This window comes from Ascaphus truei, chromosome 4, assembly GCF_040206685.1.
Source record: "Ascaphus truei isolate aAscTru1 chromosome 4, aAscTru1.hap1, whole genome shotgun sequence".
Classification (NCBI taxonomy): domain Eukaryota; kingdom Metazoa; phylum Chordata; class Amphibia; order Anura; family Ascaphidae; genus Ascaphus; species Ascaphus truei.
In genome coordinates this window covers 7,070,001-7,092,011 of record NC_134486.1, presented here as the reverse complement: position 1 = coordinate 7,092,011, position 22,011 = coordinate 7,070,001, and the positions used below count along the sequence as shown (strand labels likewise).

Below are 22,011 nucleotides of genomic sequence, written 5' to 3'. Positions count from 1 at the left end.
GCTCTGTTATTTATATTATCTGTTATTTATTCGATTACCACATGTATTACTACTGTGAAGCACTATGTACATTAATGGCGCTATATAAAAATAAAGACATACAATACAATGTATAATAGCACACAGACATGTGTAGTGTACTGTATCTATAATATCACACAGACATGTGTAATGTATGTATAGTATCACACATACATGTGTAGTGTATGTATAATATCCCACAGACATGTGTAGTGTATGTATAGTATCACACATACATGTGTATTGTATGTATAATATCACACAGACATGTGTAGTGTATGTATAATATCACACAGACATGTGTAGTGTATGTATAATATCACACAGACTTGTGTAGTGTATGTATAATATCACACAGACATGTGTAGTGTATGTATAAAATTACACAGACATGTGTAGTGAATGTATAATATCACACAGACATGTGTAGTGTATGTATAATATCACACAGACATGTGTAGTGTATGTATAATATCACACAGACATGTGTAGTGTATGTATAATATCACACAGACATGTGTAGTGTATGTATAATATGACACAGACATGTGTAGTGTATGTATAATATCACACAGACATGTGTAGTGTACGGTATCTATAATATCACACAGACATGTGTAATGTATGTATAGGATCACACAGACATGTGTAGTGTATGTATAATATCACACAGACATGTGTAGTGTATGTATAATATCACACAGACATGTGTAGTGTACGGTATCTATAATATCACACAGACATGTGTAATGTATGTATAGGATCACAGTCCTTTTAACATCATATGTCCAACACCCCCCAATCATCTCCAATAACAAATCTTCAAATGTAGACCCCAGAGCTGCTGACACACCCCATTCACACAAGCTCTCCATAAACTAAAGGAATGTTCCCAATATATGTGAGATAGGGACGCACTTTGGTGTCCCCTCCTCACAAGATCACATGTGAGTTCAGCCCTTGTGCACCAATGGGCTATTCCCTAAACCATCCTGGTATTATGCAGGGGTAATATACATTACTTAGAGCTGCTCTGCAGGTCTCTAGCCATGGTGGTTAACACATTTCTCAGTCGCTCTCTGGTCCCTGACAGTGATGGGGTTAATTCATTTCTAAATGATGCTCAGGTCTCAGTAGGATGGTTATTGTGACATATTGCATTAAATAGCCCCAATTCTGTTCCCTCTGTGTCTCCTCCCTTCCCTCGCCCTTGTCCGGTCCACTCCCTTCCCTCGCCCTTGTCCTGTCCCCTCCCTTCCCTCGCCCTTGTCCTGTCCCACTCACTTCCCTCTTCCTTGTCCTGTCCCCTCCCGTCTCCGAGCTCAAGGTATAAATACCAGTATTTGACAGTCCTGGTGACTCAGACGCAGCTCCAGAGATCAACATGACTCCAACCACTGGCTCCCTTCTTCTGGTGCTCGTTCTGTGCTCTGTGGGCACCTGGGAAGCAGTTAATGCAAGTAAGTAACACAGCAGGAAGATATAGGAGGGAGGGGGGTGACTAACACTTCAGGAAGATATGGGAGGGAGGGGAGTAATGTCACGGGAGACCTGGTATTTATACCTTTTAACCGGGATCATAACATTGAGCAAAGCAAGGAGGTAAAATAAATTGTCATGTATTCCATAGAAACAGACGTACACACAGTCGATGTTACAATACACAAGAGAAAACACACGTACTGGGGTTCTGGGCTAAAAACTAACCTTTCCTAGCTCAAATAGTCCCTATTTCCAGATGATGTTTAATACAGATAAATGTAAGGTTATGCATTTGGGATGCAAGAATAAAAAGGCAACTTACAAATTAAATGGGGATAAATTGGGGGAATCCTTGATGGAGAAGAATTTAGAAGTGCTTGTAGACAGCAGGCTTAGCAATAGTGCCCAAAGTCATGCAGTAGCTGCAAAAGCAAGCAAGATCTTATCTTGCATCAAACGGGCAATGGATGGAAGGGAAGTAAACATAATTATGCTCCTTTACAAAGCATTAGTAAGACTACACCTTGAATATGGAGTTCAATTTTGGGCACCACTTCCTAGAAAATACATTATGGAACTAGAGAGAGTGCAGAGAAGAGCCACCAAATTTATAAAGGGGATGGACAATCTAACTTATGAGGAGAGGCTAGCTAAATTAGATTTATTTACATTAGAAAATAAGTGTCTAAGAGGGGATATGATATCTATATACAAATTTATTCAGGGACAATACAAGGAGCTTTCAAATGAACTATTCATCCCACGGGCAGTACAAAGGACTCCGGGCATCCCTTTAGGTTGGAGAAAAGGAGATTTCACCAGCAACAAAGAAAAGGGTTCTTTACAGTAAGGGCAGTTAGAATGTGGAATTCATTAACCATGGAGACTGTGATGGCAGATACAATAGATTTGTTCAAATAAAGGTTGGACATCTTTTTAAAAAGGAAAGGTATACAGGGATATACCAAATAAGTAAACATGGGAAGAATGTTGATCCAGGGATTAATCTGAATGTCACTGCTTGGAGTCAGGAAGGAATTTATTTTCCCCTTATGAAATAGCATGGGATGATATGACTCTGAGGGTTTTTTGTTTGCCTTCCTCTGGATCAATAAGTAAGTATAGATTTAGGATAAAGTATATGTTGTCTAAATTTAGCATAGGTTGAACTTGATGGGCCTACGTCTTCTTTCAACCTCATCTACTATGTAACTATGTAACTGATACTTCACCCAACCCCCAGTCACTGAAACTCCCACTCTAACCCCCAGTCACTGAGACTCCCACTCTAACCCCCAGTCACTGACACTCCCACTCTAACCTCCAGTCACTGACACTCCCACTCTAACCTCCAGTCACTGACACTCCCACTGTAACCCCCAGTCACTGAGACCCCCACTCTAACCTCCAGTTACTGAGACTCCCACCTCAACTCCTAGTTACTGATACTTCTCCCCATCCCCCAGTCACTGAGACTCCCACTGCAACCCCAGTCAATGAAACATCCCACTCCAACCCCGAGTTACTGAGACTCACATTTCAACCCCAGTCACTGACACTCCCACTCCCAGTCACTGACACTCCCACTCCAACCACTAGTCACTGACACTCCCACTCCAACACCCAGACACTAATAACTCCCACTCAAACCCCCAGTCACTGAGACTCTCATCCCAAATTATAGTGACACCCACTCACTTCATTGTCGCACTCTTTCAGTGACCTTCCTCTCTTTCACTCCACCTCTCCCTCTTTCACCCCACCTCTTGTCCCTCTCTTAAACCCCACCTCTCCCCCTCCCTCTCTTGTCCCACCTCTCCCCCTCCCTCTCTTGTCCCACCTATCCTTATCCCATTCTTACCCCCACCTCTCGTCCTCCCTCTCTTACCCCCACCTCTTCCCCTCCCTCTCGTACCCCCATCTCTCCCCCTCCCTCTCTTGTCCCACCTATCCTCCTCCCATTCTTACCCCCACCTCTCCCCCTTCCTCTCTTACCCCCACCTCTCACCCTCCCCCTCTTACCCCCACCTCTCCCCCTCCCTCTCTTACCCCCACCTATCCCCCTCCCTCACTTACCCCCAACTCTCCCCCTTCCTCTCTTACCCCCACCTCTCCCCCTCTTACCCCCACCTCTCCCCCTCCCTCTCTTACCCCCACCTCTCCCCCTCCCTCTCTTACCTCCACCTCTCCTTCTCCCTCCCATTCACCCCCTCTTTTTCTTACCCCTGCCTCTCCCCCTCCCTCTTTTAACACTCCACCACTTTTCCTCCCTCTCCCAAACCCACCTTTCCCCTCCCTCTCTTACCCCTCCTCTCGTCCTCCCTCTCAGTGACATACACTTCATCAGCGACCTTCCTCTCTTACCCCCACCTCTCCCCATCCTCTCTTACCCCCTCCTCTCCCACTTCCTCTCTTACCCACACCTCTCCCCTCTCTCTCTTACACCCCCACCACTCCCCTCCTCCCTTACAGCCACCACTCCCCACCCTCTCTAACACCCTCATGGCCTATGCTCACAGAGAGGGAACAATAAATCAGAAGTGGGGCAGTTAAAAACAGGAGTCCCCTTAGTGTACAACACAATACAGAAACACCCCATGCTACAGGACCTGCATAGTGGTCATGTCGTGGCGTGGCTGCATAGTGGTCATGTCGTGGCGTGGCTGCATAGTGGTCATGTCGTGGCTGCATAGTGGTCGTGTCGTGACGTGGCGGCATAGTGGTCATGCAGTGACGTGGCTGCATAGTGGTCATGTCGTGGCGTGACTGCATAGTGGTCATGTCGTGGCATGGCTGCATAGTGGTCATGTCGTGTCGTGGCTGCATAGTGGTCATGTCATGGCGTGGCTGCATAGTGGTCATGTCATGGCGTGGCTGCATAGTGGTCATGTCGTGGCGTGGCTGCATAGTGGTCATGTCGTGGCTGCATAGTGGTTGTGTCGTGACGTGGCTGCATAGTGGTCATGCCGTGACGTGGCTGCATAGTGGTCATGTCGTGGCGTGACTGCATAGTGGTCATGTTGTGGCGTGGCTGCATAGTGGTCATGTCGTGTCGTGGCTGCATAGTGGTCATGTCATGGCGTGGCTGCATAGTGGTCATGTCATGGCGTGGCTGCATAGTGGTCATGTCGTGTCGTGGCTGCATAGTGGTCATGTCGTGGCGTGGCTGCATAGTGGTCATGTCGTGGCTTATAACGCTTTGGCCAAAGGGTTTAACTAAATGACCCTTTCTCATGAGAATACAGACATTTAAGTATTTAACTCTGTATTTTTTAGCATTGCGTATTTTTCTATTTTGTTGTGTACATTTGGTCACGCCCAATACATTGTGACAAATGGTAACAGACATTATTGTCCCTCAATTAACTCCACATTCACAACACTGTGTTCTATGTGTAAAGGTGTTTCCCCCCCAATCGCATATCGGGGCCATTACTGGGTGTATGTGGTGCATACCTGCTGGCAACAGGGGGGCCGAGCGTTCCACGGTAACTTTGGGACTTGCTGGAACAGGCTTCTGGGGTTCATACCCCACATTATACTTAGCAGTGCAGCGCCTCCGTCTGCCGTAGGCCCCAGGGATATGGAGGCGATCTCCCACGTAGAACTATAACACCCCCCCTGATAAGATCACGCACCAGGTCGGAGGTATATTGCAAAACAGGAACGGTTTATTATCACTCTTCTCTCGGTAGTTACAGGTACTCGACAGTCGTCTGCCGGATCACAGTCTTATCTTTCCCGGTATCACCGGAGATAGTCCCTGGACAGTCACTATAGGCTTTGGGCCCCCGCAGCTATCCTAGCTCTTCCCCACCTCCCTTGCGGAGGCAGAGGTATAGTCACTCTACTCCTCCCGGAGGGAAGAGCACATGGGAAGGCCCCAATCTCAGGCTCCCAGTCGTGACCTGCCTTCCTCAGGGGGAAGGACGAACGCACTAACTTTAGGGCGTTCCTGCCCTTAAGTACAGCCAGAGGGCGGGCAGCTACAATGCATGTACCACCTACAGCGGTCACTCAAATGCCTTACCTAGGTGAAGGGTAAAATCCCATAATAACTACTGGCAGACCTGTGAATACCAGGGTTTACTGCCAGCCCATCAGGTAAAATTAGTAGCCAGGGGGTACCCCGCTACACTTGTATTCTCAGAGTAACAATGCAATAAGATACGGTTTCCAGGTGACCGTTTCTTTGTAGTGTTTATGTGAGATAATAATAACATACTGTATGAAAAACACTCTCAAGTTACCTGAGAATCCGTCTGCTGCTTTACCTATCGTTAGATTCACATTAGTGATATGTATTATTCTTTAACAGTACCCACAGCACTCGCTTACATGGGAATATCTGATAAATATGTGAAAGGTCACAATTAGCCTATTAGTTTTCTTATATAAAACTGCTAGTGCCGCTTATTACCTGGTGTGAAAGAGCTTATGGCGGGGTGAGATAGAGGGGGCCTTATTCTGCCATACTTTAGTGCTAATAAATATCTCAATTTTTCAACATTTTGTGTTGCAGAGAAACCTGGCATGTGCCCAGTGGTGAATACCTTTGCACCATGTCATCACCCATATCCTCCTGCGAAGTGCCACCATGACAGCCAATGTCCTCACCAACAGAAATGCTGCGACTATGGCTGTAGATGGATGTGCGTTGAACCCGTGACACACGGATAACACAGCAACAAAGTAATTATAACTCATCAGAAACACGTTTCTGGGACTTTGTGCACTAACCCGTCTGATGCTGTCATACAAAGAGGCAAAACACGAACATGCCTCGTACGTACCGCACGTGTTAATAAGAAAAGTTGCAAGTCAGGGGTCAAAGTGCCTTAAAAAGTGGTGGTACTATGTTCTAAACTTCGGACCTCAGGAAAGGAATAACAAGGGGATAGAATATTCATGGACAGGTTTAATATTTGGACCTCAACTTGCTTTCAAGAGATAACTTTGCCTACACTGACTGCTCAATAAGAACAAAAAGTGTATATGAAGAACATGTGCCAGTTGTAGTCAACTGGTGGTGTACTAGGTGTACTATGTGTACTAGGTGTGCTAGGTGAGCTAGGTGTACTAGGTGTACTAGGTGTGCTAGGTGTGCTAGGTGTACTAGGTGTGCTAGGTGTACTAGGTTTGCTAGGTGTGCTAGGTGTACTAGGTGTGCTAGGTGTGCTAGGTGTGCTAAGTTTGCTAGGTGTACTAGGTGTGCTAGGTGTGCTAGGTGTACTAGGTGTGCTAGGTGTGCTAGGTGTACTAGGTGTGCTAGGTGTACTAGGTGTGCTAGGTGTGCTAGGTGTGCTAGGTGTATTAGGTGTACTAGGTGTGCTAGGTGTACTAGGTGTACTAGGTGTGCTTGGTGGGAGTGTATGAGAGTCTAATGCTAATTTTAGTCATTTAAATATACTTAACATATCCAAATGAGCATATCTCCCGGATATCTCTGATGCGTTGAGTTTGCCATCTCTCCATGTATTGTATAAATGTGTTTTAGCAGTATATATGTCACTTGGTACTTTAGTAAAATAGGATTCCTTCCTGCAGACCCTATATTTCAGGGTGCGGGAGTAACGCCAGCTTTAGGTAAGACATGAATTAACATTGGGTTATTTGAAGCGAACGCAATGTAAGTCTGTGGAAATGCATTGAAATCACAGAATATAACGCCTGTTACTATGTTAGGCAGCCCTATGTTATTTGCCCTGATTTAATTAAGCGTATTGAATCTGGGGCTAAGTCTCCAAAGCCCCCTCTTTCTTTCTGCCTCTGTTCCTCATTGTCCCTTTATAGACTTGGTCTTTTCTCTCCCACATCACACACTTCTCTCTTGCCCACTCTTCCCTGTCTCTCCTGCGGTGGCGAGATGAGAACCCGCGAGTTGTAGCCGCGATGTGGTTATCGGAGATACCTGAATTGCTTGATATATCCAAAAATGCGAGTTTGAGCATTTGTTGAGCTCCCGCACGGTTTGTCTGAGCGGGAGAGATACCGATCGGGGACGGGCACTTCCCGAGCGAGTTTGGCACGATATCGGAGCTTTGTGAAGAGCTACATATGCAAACTCGTTGGAGAAGTGCTCAAAATGCTCGATGAGTTACTTGTGGAAGTTTAGTGAATAGGCCCCTATGGCTGTCAGCGGAAGTGCTTTAAGGCTGGAGCTGTCAATGCATTAATAACACACGGACACTGCAAGGACAAAGCAATTATAAGTCATAAAGAACACGTTTCTGAAACGTTGGGTACTATCACGTCTTATGCTCTAATACAAAGATGCCAAACATGAACATGTATTGTGTTTTATTGCATTTCTAGTATATGTTACTAAAAGAAGCTGTAAGTCAGTGATCAATTAGTGGTCATGTGTTCTAGCAAATCTACACTTTGGACCTCATATCATTTTTTAAAGATGATAGAAAATATATAGAAAACTGTCGGTTTAATATTGGGACCTCAACGTATTCAAGCTAAATCTTTGCATAGAGTACACTGACAATGCTATATAAGAAAATAAAGTGTATATGAAGAAAATGTGCCAATTTTAGTCAAATTGTGGTTAGAAATTAATATGAGTGAGATATAGGGCAGTTTCAGGGCAAATAACATTATTTTGTATCCTGCATCACTTTGTGCCAATATGGATCATGGTCTTTAGTCCAATTGTGTCTCTATGGGCCAAATATTGTAGTTTTTCAGAGGGAGGCGTTAGGGAAGATTTGCAAGATGCAAATAATATAAAGGGAAATACCCCAATATGGGGGAGATTCACTAAGCTCTGATAAGGGGTATCGGGGTACGATCCTGTGTTATCTGCAATGCAAGTTAAGCCTGAATTTCATTACGCAAAATAACACAATATTTTCTACATTTCTAGGTATAAAACCTGCCGAAGCCGCTGTCAGAGGGAAGTGAGGAACATGCTACACAACGCAGCCCGTTCCCATGGAAGTGACGTAATTAGCGGAAGCCTCCGAAGGTCGGAGTCCCTGATGGGATCTGATAGCGGCGGTGGGAAACCCCAGCAGGGAATACAAGTAACCCCCTTTCCCTGTCAGAGAGGCCTGTGACACAGTGTAACGCAGCGCATTGCAGGCCCCTCGTGCAGGAAATGGGAGTATCCTTGTGTTACATTTCTTCCTGGATATTATTTTGGTTTGTTTCTCAGCCTGTGGGGTCATTGCTTGGGGATTGATATCTGTTCTGCGCATATTATTCTGTCTGTAGATGCGGCTGCATTTAATAAAGATACTTTGTAATCACTCAGATCTGTCTCCTGCTGGAATTTGTCATCTCAGAACTGTGGAGGTTTTTTTTTTTTTATAACTTGTATTTTATTGGTGTGTAAATACATGATATACATGAAAAACATATCCAATACATGGTAAACAGGGTAGCATATATTACATAATGATGTAGGTATAACATATTTAATGAGCCCACGCAGTTTTTCGAGCCCTACTCAGCCGCGTAGGTAAAGATCTTATTTTAGGTGATGTGTATCCATGGTAAAATAATATTTGTTACAAACAAGGAAAAATAAATAAATAATATATATAAAAAAAAAAAAAAGAATAAAAAAGGGGAGGAGGTAGGTAAGAGGGGGGTGGAAGGAGGAAAGGGAGCGTATAGGGTGAGGATGTAGTGGTTTCAGGAGTTTACTAAGACGGATCATGAACTATAGAACCTTGTAGAAGATCGTGTGACAGTATAAGTAGTCAATAATGAGTGGGAATGGTGATCCAGCTGTAAACTTAATTTCCACTCCACCCAAGGAGAACGCATCTATTACTATTATAGCCAAATTGTGTCACGCTCTACCCCTGGGATGTCTGTCTGAGCTAGCCATGGGGCCCAAACTTTTAAGTAGTTATCACCAGTATCATTAACTAGGCTTGTGTTAGGATGTGCTCACCACAAACGAGACGGGACCACGGTGCTGAGGTGGGAAGGTAGGAACACCACCCACAGCCACGAGGACACGTCTTGAAAGTAGATTGGTCGGGGATTCCGGATCGGGGCAGGAGAGGTACGGTTGGTAGAGAGTGCCGTTTGCCAAATCCAGGGTTAGAGAGAGAGACGTTGTCGTTTACCGTAAGCCAGGGTCGGGATGCCAGAGATGCGGAGAGTCGAATTGCCGTGTGCCGAGTTCGGGATGCCAGAGGTACAGGAAGACGTAGCGGAAGCCGGTTTGATACACGAGGAGATCTGTAACAAAAGAACTAGGGAGGCAGAGAATGGTAAGGACAACTGATACTATGCTCAACCAAAGAACCAGTGATTTTGGCAGGTATATAAAGGAGTGAGGATCCAATAGGATTGTAGCCATAAAGGGGTGTGTAGAAGGAGCCAGCTGTAGCAGGGATAGGTCCCTTATGAGTCCCAGGAGATGAGGCATAAAGGGCAGCAATCTGGCTGCATTCAATAGCAGCAACAGTCTTGGGACCTGTACCTTTAAGAGGCGGTTGCGCCTCCGTGTGGCCGCGCCTCTGTGTAGCAGCGCCTGCGGCTGCGTGCGCACCCCCACGCCCTGATCCGAGGGCAGAAGAGAGAGAAGAACGTGTGCGCGCGCGCACAGTGCAGGGGCTCGCGCGCCTCTCTCCGGCGTCTCTGCGAGTCAGGATGATGTCAGGCGAGGCAGCAGGTAAGTGGGAGGCACGCCGTGAACGGCGTGTCTCCATAATCCTTACAGCTTGTTAGTTTTTCCATCTGGCAAATATACCAAATACGGTTCCGAATCTTTGGGATAATTGGAATTTCGGGGCGTTTCCATAATGCTGCAATCTCGCACCGCGTGGCGATTGCAAAGTGTGCAATTAGTTTGTTGTTGGATTTTGATAGGCCCTTTAGAGGTCTGTTTAGGAGAAACAACCACGGGTCTGGGGGGATTGTGAGATCAAATATTCTCTGGATCCAATTTCTGATCTTTTCCCATATCGGGGATATCCGCGGGCAGGACCACAGCATATGTAACAGGTCAGCTGTTCCTCCACATTGTTTAGGGCACAATGGAGAGGACCCTGGTATGAACTTAGATAATTTGAGTGGGGTGAGGTACCATCTCATGAGGACTTTATATGCGTTCTCCTTCAGTGTGGTGCACATCGAGCTTTTTGCAGCTCCTATAAATATAGTGTTCCATTCCTCGTCCTCTAAGGGCTCCCCAAGGTCTCTCTCCCATTGGGTACGAAATGAGGGTATTTGTTGTTTTGAAGTTGCAGGCTCGACTACCTCTCCGTATATTGTAGATATGAGTCCCTTTGTGTCGGTTTCTGCCCGACAGAGCTTTTCGAAATTCGTCAATGGGGGGTATGGGGCGAATTTATTATAAAATGCTCTGATCTGAAGGAATTTGTAGAATTCAGCATGGGGAATATCATTTTCTGATCTGAGTTGGTCAAATGATTTAATTTTTAGATCGAAGCCCCCCAGATCTTTGAGTCTATTATATCCTTTGTGTCTCCAGATTGAGTGATTATGACCAATAACACCCGGGGCTCGCGCGCCTCTCTCCGGCGTCCCTGCGAGTCAGGATGATGTCAGGCGAGGCAGCAGGTAAGTGGGAGGCACGCCGTGAACGGCGTGTCTCCATAATCCTTACAGTACCCCCCCCTTTAGGGGCGACCTCCGGGCGACCATGATAAGGCTTGGAAGGGTTTCTTCGATGAAAAGCCCGTAGAAGTTGAGGTGCGTGAAGATCCCGGTAAGGAATCCAAGAACGTTCCTCTGGACCGAACCCCCTCCAGTGAACCAGGTATTGTACTCCTCCTCTGGAATTTCTTGAATCCAGGATAAACTGGACCTCGTACTCCTGTTGACCCGAAATCATAATCGGAGGTGGAGAAGAAGTTTTCTTGGAAAAGCGAGGGCTGCGAAACACTGGTTTGAGTAAAGATACATGAAAAACTGGTGAAATCTTCATAGAAGGTGGAAGGCGTAGTTCGTAAGCCACAGGGTTAATCCTCCTAACCACGGGAAAGGGACCGAGGAACTTGGGAGCAAGCTTCATGGTAGGAACCTTCAACCGGATATTCCTAGATGAAAGCCACACGTGTCCCCTGGAACGAACTCCGGCACTTGTCGTCGAAGGCGATCTGCTTGGAGTTTCTGTCTCCCTGTAGCTACCCTCAAGTTCTCCTGTATCTTAGACCACAAAACCTTTAGGTGAGAGACGTGTTTGTCCACTGCTGGCACCCCAGATGGTATTGAAGAGAAGGGTAACCGGGAAGGATGGAATCCATAATTTATAAAGAACGGAGATTCTTGGGTAGAGTCGTTGCGGAGAGAGTTCAAGACAAACTCGGCCCAAGGAAGTAGATCCACCCAGTCCTCCTGAGTATCCGTGATGAAGCATCGGAGATATTGTTCTAAGCTTTGATTGACTCTCTCCGTTTGCCCATTGGTCTGTGGATGGTATCCTGAGGAGAAGTGAAGAGCGATTCCCAACCTTTTGGAAAAGGCACGCCAAAATTTTGACACGAATTGCGAGCCCCGGTCAGAGACAATGGTAGAAGGAACTCCGTGAAGGCGAAAAATCTCCTGAATAAACACATCTGCCAGCCTGGGGGAATTTGGAAGACCCCTCAAAGGAACAAGGTGTGTCTGCTTGGAAAATCGATCGATGACCACTAAAATAGTATTCTTCCCTTTAGATTCTGGAAGTTCCACAATGAAATCCATAGAGATATGACTCCAGGGGCGATCTGGAATGGGTAATGGAAGGAGTAGACCAGCGGGTCTGACACGAGGTACCTTGTTACGAGCGCAAATGCTACATGCTTTGACAAACTCCTCTACGTCTTTAGCCCTCTCTGGCCACCAGAAGGTACGTTGAACTAGATCGTTGGTCTTCCGTATCCCTGGGTGTCCTGCTGATTTAGACGAATGACACCACTCGAGAACCTTCTTGCGGTGTTGAGATGCCGTGTAGAGTCTTCCCTCCGGAACCTTGAGTCCCCTCGGAGTCTGTGACTGTTCCGACTGAATTTTGCTCATGACCTCAAAGGAGTTGGCAGACAGGATACAACTAGAGGGGATAATAGACTCAAGCTGTTCCTCGGACCTGTCATCCGCAAGAAATTGTCGAGATAAAGCGTCCGCCTTAAGGTTCTTGGAGCCAGGAATAAAAGAAATAAGAAAATTAAATCGTGAAAAAAACAAAGCCCAGCGGGCTTGTCGAGCATTCAACCGACGTGCCCCCTCCAGGTAAAGGAGGTTCTTATGGTCCGTAAGGATGGTAATAGGTGTCTCGGTACCCTCTAAGAAATGTCTCCACTCTTCCAACGCCAATTTGATCGCCAAAAGCTCCCTATTTCCGACATCATAATTCTGTTCAGCGGAAGAGAATTTCTTAGAAAAAAAAGCACAGGGATGCAGTCTGGCTAACGGAGAAGTTCTCTGGGACAGAACAGCCCCGGCCCCAATGTCCGAGGCATCTACCTCCAAGGTGAACGGGAGTCCAGGATCTGGGTGGGTGAGGATGGGAGCAGACACAAAAGCCTTCTTGAGACTCTCAAACGCTTCTTTAGCGGTCACTGACCATGATGACGGATCTGCCCCTTTCTTGGTGAGGGCGGTTATGGGGGATACGGTATCAGAAAAATTGCGGATGAACCGTCGATAATAATTCGCAAAACCTAAAAAGCGTTACACGGCTTTGAGAGTAGTCGGAAGAGGCCACTCCAAGATAGCTTTAAGTTTCTCCGGATCCATTTTGAAACCGGAATCCGAGATAACGTAACCCAAGAATGCCACGGATTTAAGGTGGAACTGGCACTTCTCCAATTTCGCAAAAAGATGGTTCTCCCGTAAACGTAATAGTACTTGTTGAACGTGTTTAATATGATCTTGAGCGGTCTTAGAAAAGATGAGGATGTCATCTAAATAAACAATAAGAAAAGTGTTGAGAATGTCCCGAAAGATCTCATTGACAAAATCCTGGAAAACTGCTGGTGCATTGCACAACCCGAAAGGCATAACAAGATACTCGTAGTGGCCGTCATGGGTGTTGAAAGCAGTCTTCCACTCGTCCCCCTCTCGTATCCTTACTAAATTGTAGGCACCTCTCAAATCCAATTTAGAAAAGATGGTTGCTCCCTGGAGGCGGTCGAATAATTCTGGAATCAAAGGCAGAGGGTAGCGATTTTTGCGAGTGATATTATTCAAACCCCGATAGTCTATGCATGGACGGAGAGATCCGTCCTTCTTCTTGACAAAGAAAAAACCTGCTCCGACCGGGGAGGAAGACTTCCTGATGAAACCCCTCTCCAAGTTCTCGGCAATGTAGGTGTTCATAGCCTTTGTCTCTGGGAGAGAGAGAGGATAAGATCTTCCCCTGGGAAGAGGTGCGCCAGGAAGTAAGTCAATGGGACAATCAAACGGGCGGTGCGGCGGTAGTACCTCAGACCGTGCTTTGTCAAATACGTCACGGAAATCCCAGTACACAGAAGGTAAGGAGTTGATCTTCTCGGATATGGTAGACACTCCTCCAATCCTCTGGAAAACCCTGGTACATGTCTTGGCACAAGAAGGAGCCCACTGAACCGGTTCCCGATCCGTCCAGTCGATGCGAGGATTATGAAGTTGAAGCCAGGGAAGACCCAAAATCAACTCAGCAGAGGGCGTGTGGATGACATCGAGAGTAATGATCTCTGTATGAACGTCCACGAACTGCAGTAGGAGAGGTACTGTCTGAAGCGTGATAAATGCTGGCTTAAGAGGTCGACCATCGATGGCCTCCAGACCTACAGGCGTCTCCTTGTTGACAAAAGGGATATTGTTCTGTCTAGCAAAAGTTTCATCAATGAAATTACCTGCCGAACCGGAATCAATGAACGCCCGTGCCCGGGTGTGGAACCCCTCTCCAGACAGTATTATAGGCAAGACTATCCTGGTGGGAAGGATGTTTTGGATGATGGAAGAAGGGGTCAGTATTCCCAATGAAACTCTCCCGGATCTCAGTGGGAGCTGGCGTTTTCCCGGTTTAAGGGGACACTGGGCCACGGCGTGAGTGGAATTGCCACAGTACATGCAAAGACCGGCCGTGCGCCTACGTAACTTCTCAGCCGGAGATAGTCGGTTGCCCCCCAACTGCATGGGTTCAGGAATGTCCCCGGAAGAAGGTGACGGGGCCACGAAGGAGGGTGCAAGAGTTCTTGGAACCCTTAAACGATAATGAGTACGTTCATATTTACGTTCCAGCAGGCGTTGATCCACCCGAATAGCCAGAGCGATTAAGTCCTCTAGGTTGGTAGGACGATCTCGTGCGGCTAGCTCGTCCTTTAGGGTCTCCGATAATCCTTGCCAGAACGCGGAAGATAGGGCGTCATCGTTCCATCCTGTTTCAGCAGCAAGAGTGCGAAATTCCACCGCATATACAGCAACCGAACGGTCTCCCTGGTTAATGTGGTGAAGAGCAGAAGCTGCTGTTAACTTTCGTGCTGGTGTGTCAAAAACTCTTCGGAATTCCTCAACGAAGAGATCGATGTCCTGTGTGAGCGCCCCCTGTTGCTCCCAGATGGGAGAGGCCCACGCCAGTGCCTGGTCGGTGAGAAGGGAGTAGATGTAGCCGACCCTGGAGACAGAAGACACAAAGCGAGAGGGAGAGAGCCTAAATTGTACAAGACATTGGTTAATGAATCCCCGACATCCTTGAGGATCCCCCGCATAATGTCTTGGTGGCGGAATACGTGGTTCCGGAGTGAACGGAGATAACGAAAAAGGGTTAGGCTGTGCAGTAGGTGCCACGAGAGGAGATTGCCGAGTGAGGGTTCGGACCTGAGGAGTAAGAGAGTGGAGGCTTTGCTGCATGGTATCCAAGCGTCTATCGGATTGCTCCAAATAAGTCTCTAATCTGGTAAACAGAGCAGAATGGGCATTTAAAGTCCGCTCCACCTCAGCTTGGTCCATGTTTGTTGGGTTAAGCATAATGTTAGGATGTGCTCACCACAAACGGGACGGGACCACGGTGCTGAGGTGGGAAGGTAGGAACACCACCCACAGCCACGAGGACACGTCTTGAAAGTAGATTGGTCGGGGATTCCGGATCGGGGCAGGAGAGGTACGGTTGGTAGAGAGTGCCGTTTGCCAAATCCAGGGTTAGAGAGAGAGACGTTGTCGTTTACCGTAAGCCAGGGTCGGGATGCCAGAGATGCGGAGAGTCGAATTGCCGTGTGCCGAGTTCGGGATGCCAGAGGTACAGGAAGACGTAGCGGAAGCCGGTTTGATACACGAGGAGATCTGTAACAAAAGAACTAGGGAGGCAGAGAATGGTAAGGACAACTGATACTATGCTCAACCAAAGAACCAGTGATTTTGGCAGGTATATAAAGGAGTGAGGATCCAATAGGATTGTAGCCATAAAGGGGTGTGTAGAAGGAGCCAGCTGTAGCAGGGATAGGTCCCTTATGAGTCCCAGGAGATGAGGCATAAAGGGCAGCAATCTGGCTGCATTCAATAGCAGCAACAGTCTTGGGACCTGTACCTTTAAGAGGCGGTTGCGCCTCCGTGTGGCCGCGCCTCTGTGTAGCAGCGCCTGCGGCTGCGTGCGCACCCACACACCCTGATCCGAGGGCAGAAGAGAGAGAAGAACGTGTGCGCGCGCGCACAGTGCAGGGGCTCGCGCGCCTCTCTCCGGCGTCCCTGCGAGTCAGGATGATGTCAGGCGAGGCAGCAGGTAAGTGGGAGGCACGCCGTGAACGGCGTGTCTCCATAATCCTTACAGCTTGTTAGTTTTTCCATCTGGCAAATATACCAAATACGGTTCCGAATCTTTGGGATAATTGGAATTTCGGGGCGTTTCCATAATGCTGCAATCTCGCACCGCGTGGCGATTGCAAAGTGTGCAATTAGTTTGTTGTTGGATTTTGATAGGCCCTTTAGAGGTCTGTTTAGGAGAAACAACCACGGGTCTGGGGGGATTGTGAGATCAAATATTCTCTGGATCCAATTTCTGATCTTTTCCCATATCGGGGATATCCGCGGGCAGGACCACAGCATATGTAACAGGTCAGCTGTTCCTCCACATTGTTTAGGGCACAATGGAGAGGACCCTGGTATGAACTTAGATAATTTGAGTGGGGTGAGGTACCATCTCATGAGGACTTTATATGCGTTCTCCTTCAGTGTGGTGCACATCGAGCTTTTTGCAGCTCCTATAAATATAGTGTTCCATTCCTCGTCCTCTAAGGGCTCCCCAAGGTCTCTCTCCCATTGGGTACGAAATGAGGGTATTTGTTGTTTTGAAGTTGCAGGCTCGACTACCTCTCCGTATATTGTAGATATGAGTCCCTTTGTGTCGGTTTCTGCCCGACAGAGCTTTTCGAAATTCGTCAATGGGGGGTATGGGGCGAATTTATTATAAAATGCTCTGATCTGAAGGAATTTGTAGAATTCAGCATGAGGAATATCATTTTCTGATCTGAGTTGGTCAAATGATTTAATTTTTAGATCGAAGCCCCCCAGATCTTTGAGTCTATTATATCCTTTGTGTCTCCAGATTGAGTGATTATGACCAATAACACCCGGCGCAAATTTAGGGTTGTTCCAAATAGGTGTCATCAGCGAGTTTGCTGATGTGAGTGAGTTTTTCAGTTTTGATATTTCCCAGACAGATAAAGAGTTAGTCGTAGAGGTGAGTGGGAACAAAGTGTTTTTTCTTGACGATTTAGGTAGCCAAATCAAATTATTAAGCTCTAATGGGGAGCAAGCAGCAGTTTCTAGCTCTACCCATCTTTTTAATTTAGGGTCGGAATGCCATTGAATGATCTGGCTTAATTGAGCTGCTTTAAAATATGACAACAGGCAGGGTACCGCTAAGCCCCCTGCTAAAGTAGGTCTCTTCATGTTTAATTTAATTACTCTCGGTTTTTTACCTCCCCAGATAAAGTTAGATATTTCAGACTGAAGTGAGAGTATATCCTTCAGTTTGAGTGGCACAGGCAATGTCTGGAAGAGGTATAGGATACGTGGAAGTAAATTCATCTTCACGCTGTGTATCCTTCCTATCCAAGAAATCTTCTTGGAGGACCATCTGATTAGGTCTTGTTTTAGAGTCCGAATTAGTTTGGGATAATTTGCTTTATAGATGTTTTTTGCATCTTTGGTGATATGAATCCCTAAATATTTGAGTGAATTCTTTTGCCAATTAAAATTCAATTTCAGTAGTTTCTCTATATGTCCGGGGAGATTGATATTCAGAGCCTCAGATTTGGATTGGTTTATCTTAAACCCAGAGACCTTAGAGAATTTATCCAAAAGGTCAAATAGATTATGTAATAATGTGAGGGGTTTTGAGATGATTAATAGGATATCATCTGCATACAGGGCCGCTTTGTGTGATTGGGAGTATGCGTTTAACCCTGAGATATCCGGATTTTCACGAATATGTGCCGCCAGAGGTTCAATACATAGGGCAAACAGGAGGGGAGATAATGGGCACCCCTGTCTCGTGCCACTTTGGATAGGGAAAGGGTCTGAGGGGAAGCTCTGATGTATGACTCTGGCAGATGGGCCTGAGTACAGCGACATAATCGCTCCACTCACCCCATTTCCGAAGCCAAATGCCGCGAGCGTCTCTCGTAGATATGGCCAGTCTATCCTATCAAAAGCTTCTTCTGCATCCAGACTTAATAACATGCTTTTTGTGTTATTTTTGTTTGCCAATTCTAACAGATCAATGAATCGTCGGGTGTTATCCGCTGCCTGCCTCCCCTTAACAAACCCAACTTGATCTGGATGTATTAGTCTGGGTAGGATTAGACTCAATCTATTGGCCAGAAGTTTGGCATATATTTTTATATCGGTATTGATTAGAGAAATTGGTCTGTAGCTTTTACAATTGAGCGGATCCTTGCCAGGTTTATGTATTAGTGATATAGACGCTCGTAGCATGTCCCCGGGAATAGGGGCTCCTGCTAAAATAGCGTTAAACATATGGAGCAGCTGTGGGGCGAGTGATTCAGAAAACTTCTTGTAATACAGCCCCGAAAAGCCATCAGGACCTGGTGCTTTTGATGGTTTCAGTTCCTTGATGGCCTGCGACACTTCTTCTAATGTGAAGTCAGCGCCCAAAGCTTCTCTGTCACGCTCTGTCAATCTCTCCAGTTTTGAGCTGGCTAAGAAATCTCTCAGTGCACTGCTCGTGTTTTTATTGTGTGCTACTTTCTTTCCGTCGTATAGGGAACCATAGAATGAACCAAATTCTTCTACTATTTTTTTAGGGTTGGCCGTGGGAATACCTGATTTTAAGCGTATAGCTTGGATGTTAAACTTAGATTGCCTAACTTTTAGTGCTCGAGCTAGCATCGTATCCGGCCTGTGTGTGAAGTGTTTAACCAAATTTGGCGCTCATATACATTTACAGTAACAGTGATATAATCAATACAATAGTGATAATAGTGATACTTAGACAAACACAATGGTTGATTGCAGCTGTGACCTGGTGTAGGATTTCTTTCTCAATCCTCATAGAAAATGGCAAGTGGATCATCAGGAAGCGCATACCATGTGGGAACATATAAAAAGAAAAATGCTTTTGGTGCAATATTGTGCAGACAGTGGTGGAGTAAAGTTGCTAGCACAGAATGTGTACACAGAATACTCACAAACGTGAGGTAGGATGAAGGCACATAAAGGTATCTTTAAGAGCTGGTGTCAGTCTGTGGAGTATGGTGTTGCCAGAATAGTGTGGTTCTCAGCTGACATGTTGCAAGATAAAAAACAGCATTTTAGATCTCAATGATCTCTGCAAGTATCGCTCGATGCTGCCACCGGATGGGGCCTCTCTCTCTGGTCTCCCTCCTTCTCTGCTATGCGTGTCACGAGTGCGTGTCAGCAACCGGAGGTGACGTCACGGCATCCAAGGGTTCCAGTGGGTAGAGACAGCGTCACTCTATGCATTTCACCTTTCTTGGCGTCCTCAGGAGTGACGTTGTGAGAGGTATAACTGATATATATACACCCTCCAATTGGTAGTTAATTGATTAACTGAAAGATGCTGGTAGACAATTATCTCTAGGATTACAATAGCCTAGATAGCTGCTCTGGTGTATAGCAGGGGTAATTGGGCACGCAATCTTGCAGGGCAGTCAATAAGACTTAACCACTGAATGCCTGTCCAATGATGTATTTGACATATGTATTCTGCAGACAGTGATTGCCCAACGGCACCCGCCATATCTGACATGTAGATGTGTTACTTGCATAATAAATAGAGCCATATTATTAAACACCAGAGTGTGTAAGGGATAGCCAGATCACTTATAAATGCATAGACATTTACATACATCTGATCTCCAAATACATCCTAACCAAATAGTCTGATTTATCCTACTGATACAAAATCCAATGTGCAAAATAGCAGGATGATATATATTGTTAGCCTTTGCTGGTAACAGAATGAGGATAATAAGTTGCCACATGCAATGGGCAGTCTTATAGGCAAAATACATACAATTAACTGTTCCTCTGTATCATACATATGCAGAGTTCAAAAAATGTTAAAACTAATCTATAGTGATCTCATGATCTAACTAAATAGAAATTAATAAAATAACCTATAATATAAAATGTCCTGGGGGGAAGAGAAACGAAAAGTTATTACAGGAAACATAAGAAAAACTTATAAAAATTCTTATAAAAGTCATATCAAAATCTTATAAAAACTTATAAAAAAGGTTTAATGTCAAATTCTAAGTTAAGGCCCGAGGGGGACATAGTACTGAGTTCAAACATCCAGAAAGATTCTCTCTTTAGAAGAGCTGAATGTCTGTTGCCACCCCTCCAATGTGGCATCACTTGTTCTATGGCCTTAAAAGTTAACCCTATTGGGTCCGAGTTATGCATTAACAAGAAATGATTGGAAACACTATGAGTAGTGAGTTTTTTCCTAATGTTTCCGATATGTTCTAGTATGCGTGTCTTCAGAGGACGAATCGTTTTTCCAATGTATTGAAGACCGCAACTGCACTCAATGAGATATATTACAAAATGTGATCTACAATTGAGATGCTGTTTTATATTATACACTTTCTTGGTAGCATAGGACGTGAAACTGTTGGTAACTTTAGAACTAAAATTGCAAGCTGTACACATTTTGCAGCCGTAAAAACCTTGTGTCGGATTCAGCCAGCCAGAATATTTAGCAATGTTTTTTTCCCTGAGGGCGCTAGGGGCCACAATGTTTTTAATGTTCGGGGCTTTCCTATAAATCATTTTCACTTTGTCCGGTAGATGTTTCCCTATGATTGGATCATTTTTTAATATGGACCAATGTGAATTGATAATATTGTTAACTTTAAATGCGTCCTTGTTATATTGTGTGATAAATGGCACGTGAATGCTCGTACAGGGATGATCTTTTGGTTTGGGTACTAACATGGATTCTCTTGGTGTATTGGCAGTTCTTTCTAAAGCATTATGGATGACATCCTCTCTATATTTCCTTTCTCTGAACTTCCTCGACAGGACCACTGATTGTTCCTGAAATACATTGTTATCAGAACAATTGCGCTTCAAACGTCTATATTGTCCATATGGGATGTTGGTAATCCATCTATTTAGATGGCAGCTTGACCGTAAGATATAGTTGTTTGCGTCAACATCCTTAAAATAATTTTTTGTTTTAATGGTGTTGTTTTCTAAATAAATGGTGAGGTCGAGGAAGTTCACCGAGGAGACACTTGAAATGGAGGTAAATTTTAAATTAAAATCATTATTATCCAGATTTTTAAGGAATGTGTCTAGATCTCCCTGTGGACCCTTCCACACGAAGAGAATGTCATCTATATATCTGCGCCATGTGACCAAATTCGCGCCCAGACCTGCCCATGACCATATGTGTTGATCTTCCCACATGGCCATGAGGAGGTTCGCGTAGCTGGGCGCAAATTTGGTCCCCATGGCGGTTCCACATAATTGGAGGAAAAATTCATCGCAGAACCAGAAAAAGTTCCTACTGAGGACAAATTCAATGCATTTGATTAGAAATTCTATTTGAGTAGTGGGAAAATTTCCCTCTTTTTCCAAAAACAGCTTAGCGGCTCTGCACCCATCCCTGTGTCTAATGGATGTGTACAGAGCCGTCACGTCTGTTGTGACCAATATGAAGTTCTTTTCCCATTGGATATCCCTCAGGAGTAGGATCACATCGGTAGTATCTTTCAAATAAGATTTTTGTTTTTTTACAATCTCTTGTAAATAGTGATCTATGTACTCCGATAGGTTTGCTGTTAGGGATCCTATACCGGAGATTATTGGTCTCCCTGGGGGTTGCATAAGGTTCTTATGGATCTTTGGTAGGAAATAGAAGACGGGGAACATCGGATCCTGTACATTAAGAAACAGGAATTCGTGTTCCTCCAATATTCCCCGTCCTCTACCATCCTCCAGGAGGGACTGCAATTCTTTTTTAAATTCAGCTGTAGGATTGCTGCTGAGTTTGCGGTATGTGCTATTGTCCCCTAGGATCCTGTTGGCCTCCCTAATGTAATAATTATGATCCATGATGACCAC

General features: G+C 45.5%; 1 protein-coding gene across 1 annotated transcript in view; it reads left to right on the top strand.

Annotated features, from left to right (window-relative positions):
* The first annotated feature begins 1,394 nt into the window (after positions 1-1,394).
* LOC142491876 (uncharacterized) overlaps positions 1,395-22,011 on the top strand; it is a 43,989-nt gene continuing 23,372 nt past the window's right edge. Inside the window, exons 1-3 of the mRNA XM_075594696.1 lie at positions 1,395-1,481; positions 6,026-6,176; positions 8,378-8,511. Of these exons, the coding sequence (XP_075450811.1) occupies positions 1,406-1,481; positions 6,026-6,176; positions 8,378-8,511 (361 nt within the window). The 5' untranslated portion in view covers positions 1,395-1,405. The remainder of the gene's footprint in view (positions 1,482-6,025; positions 6,177-8,377; positions 8,512-22,011) is intronic.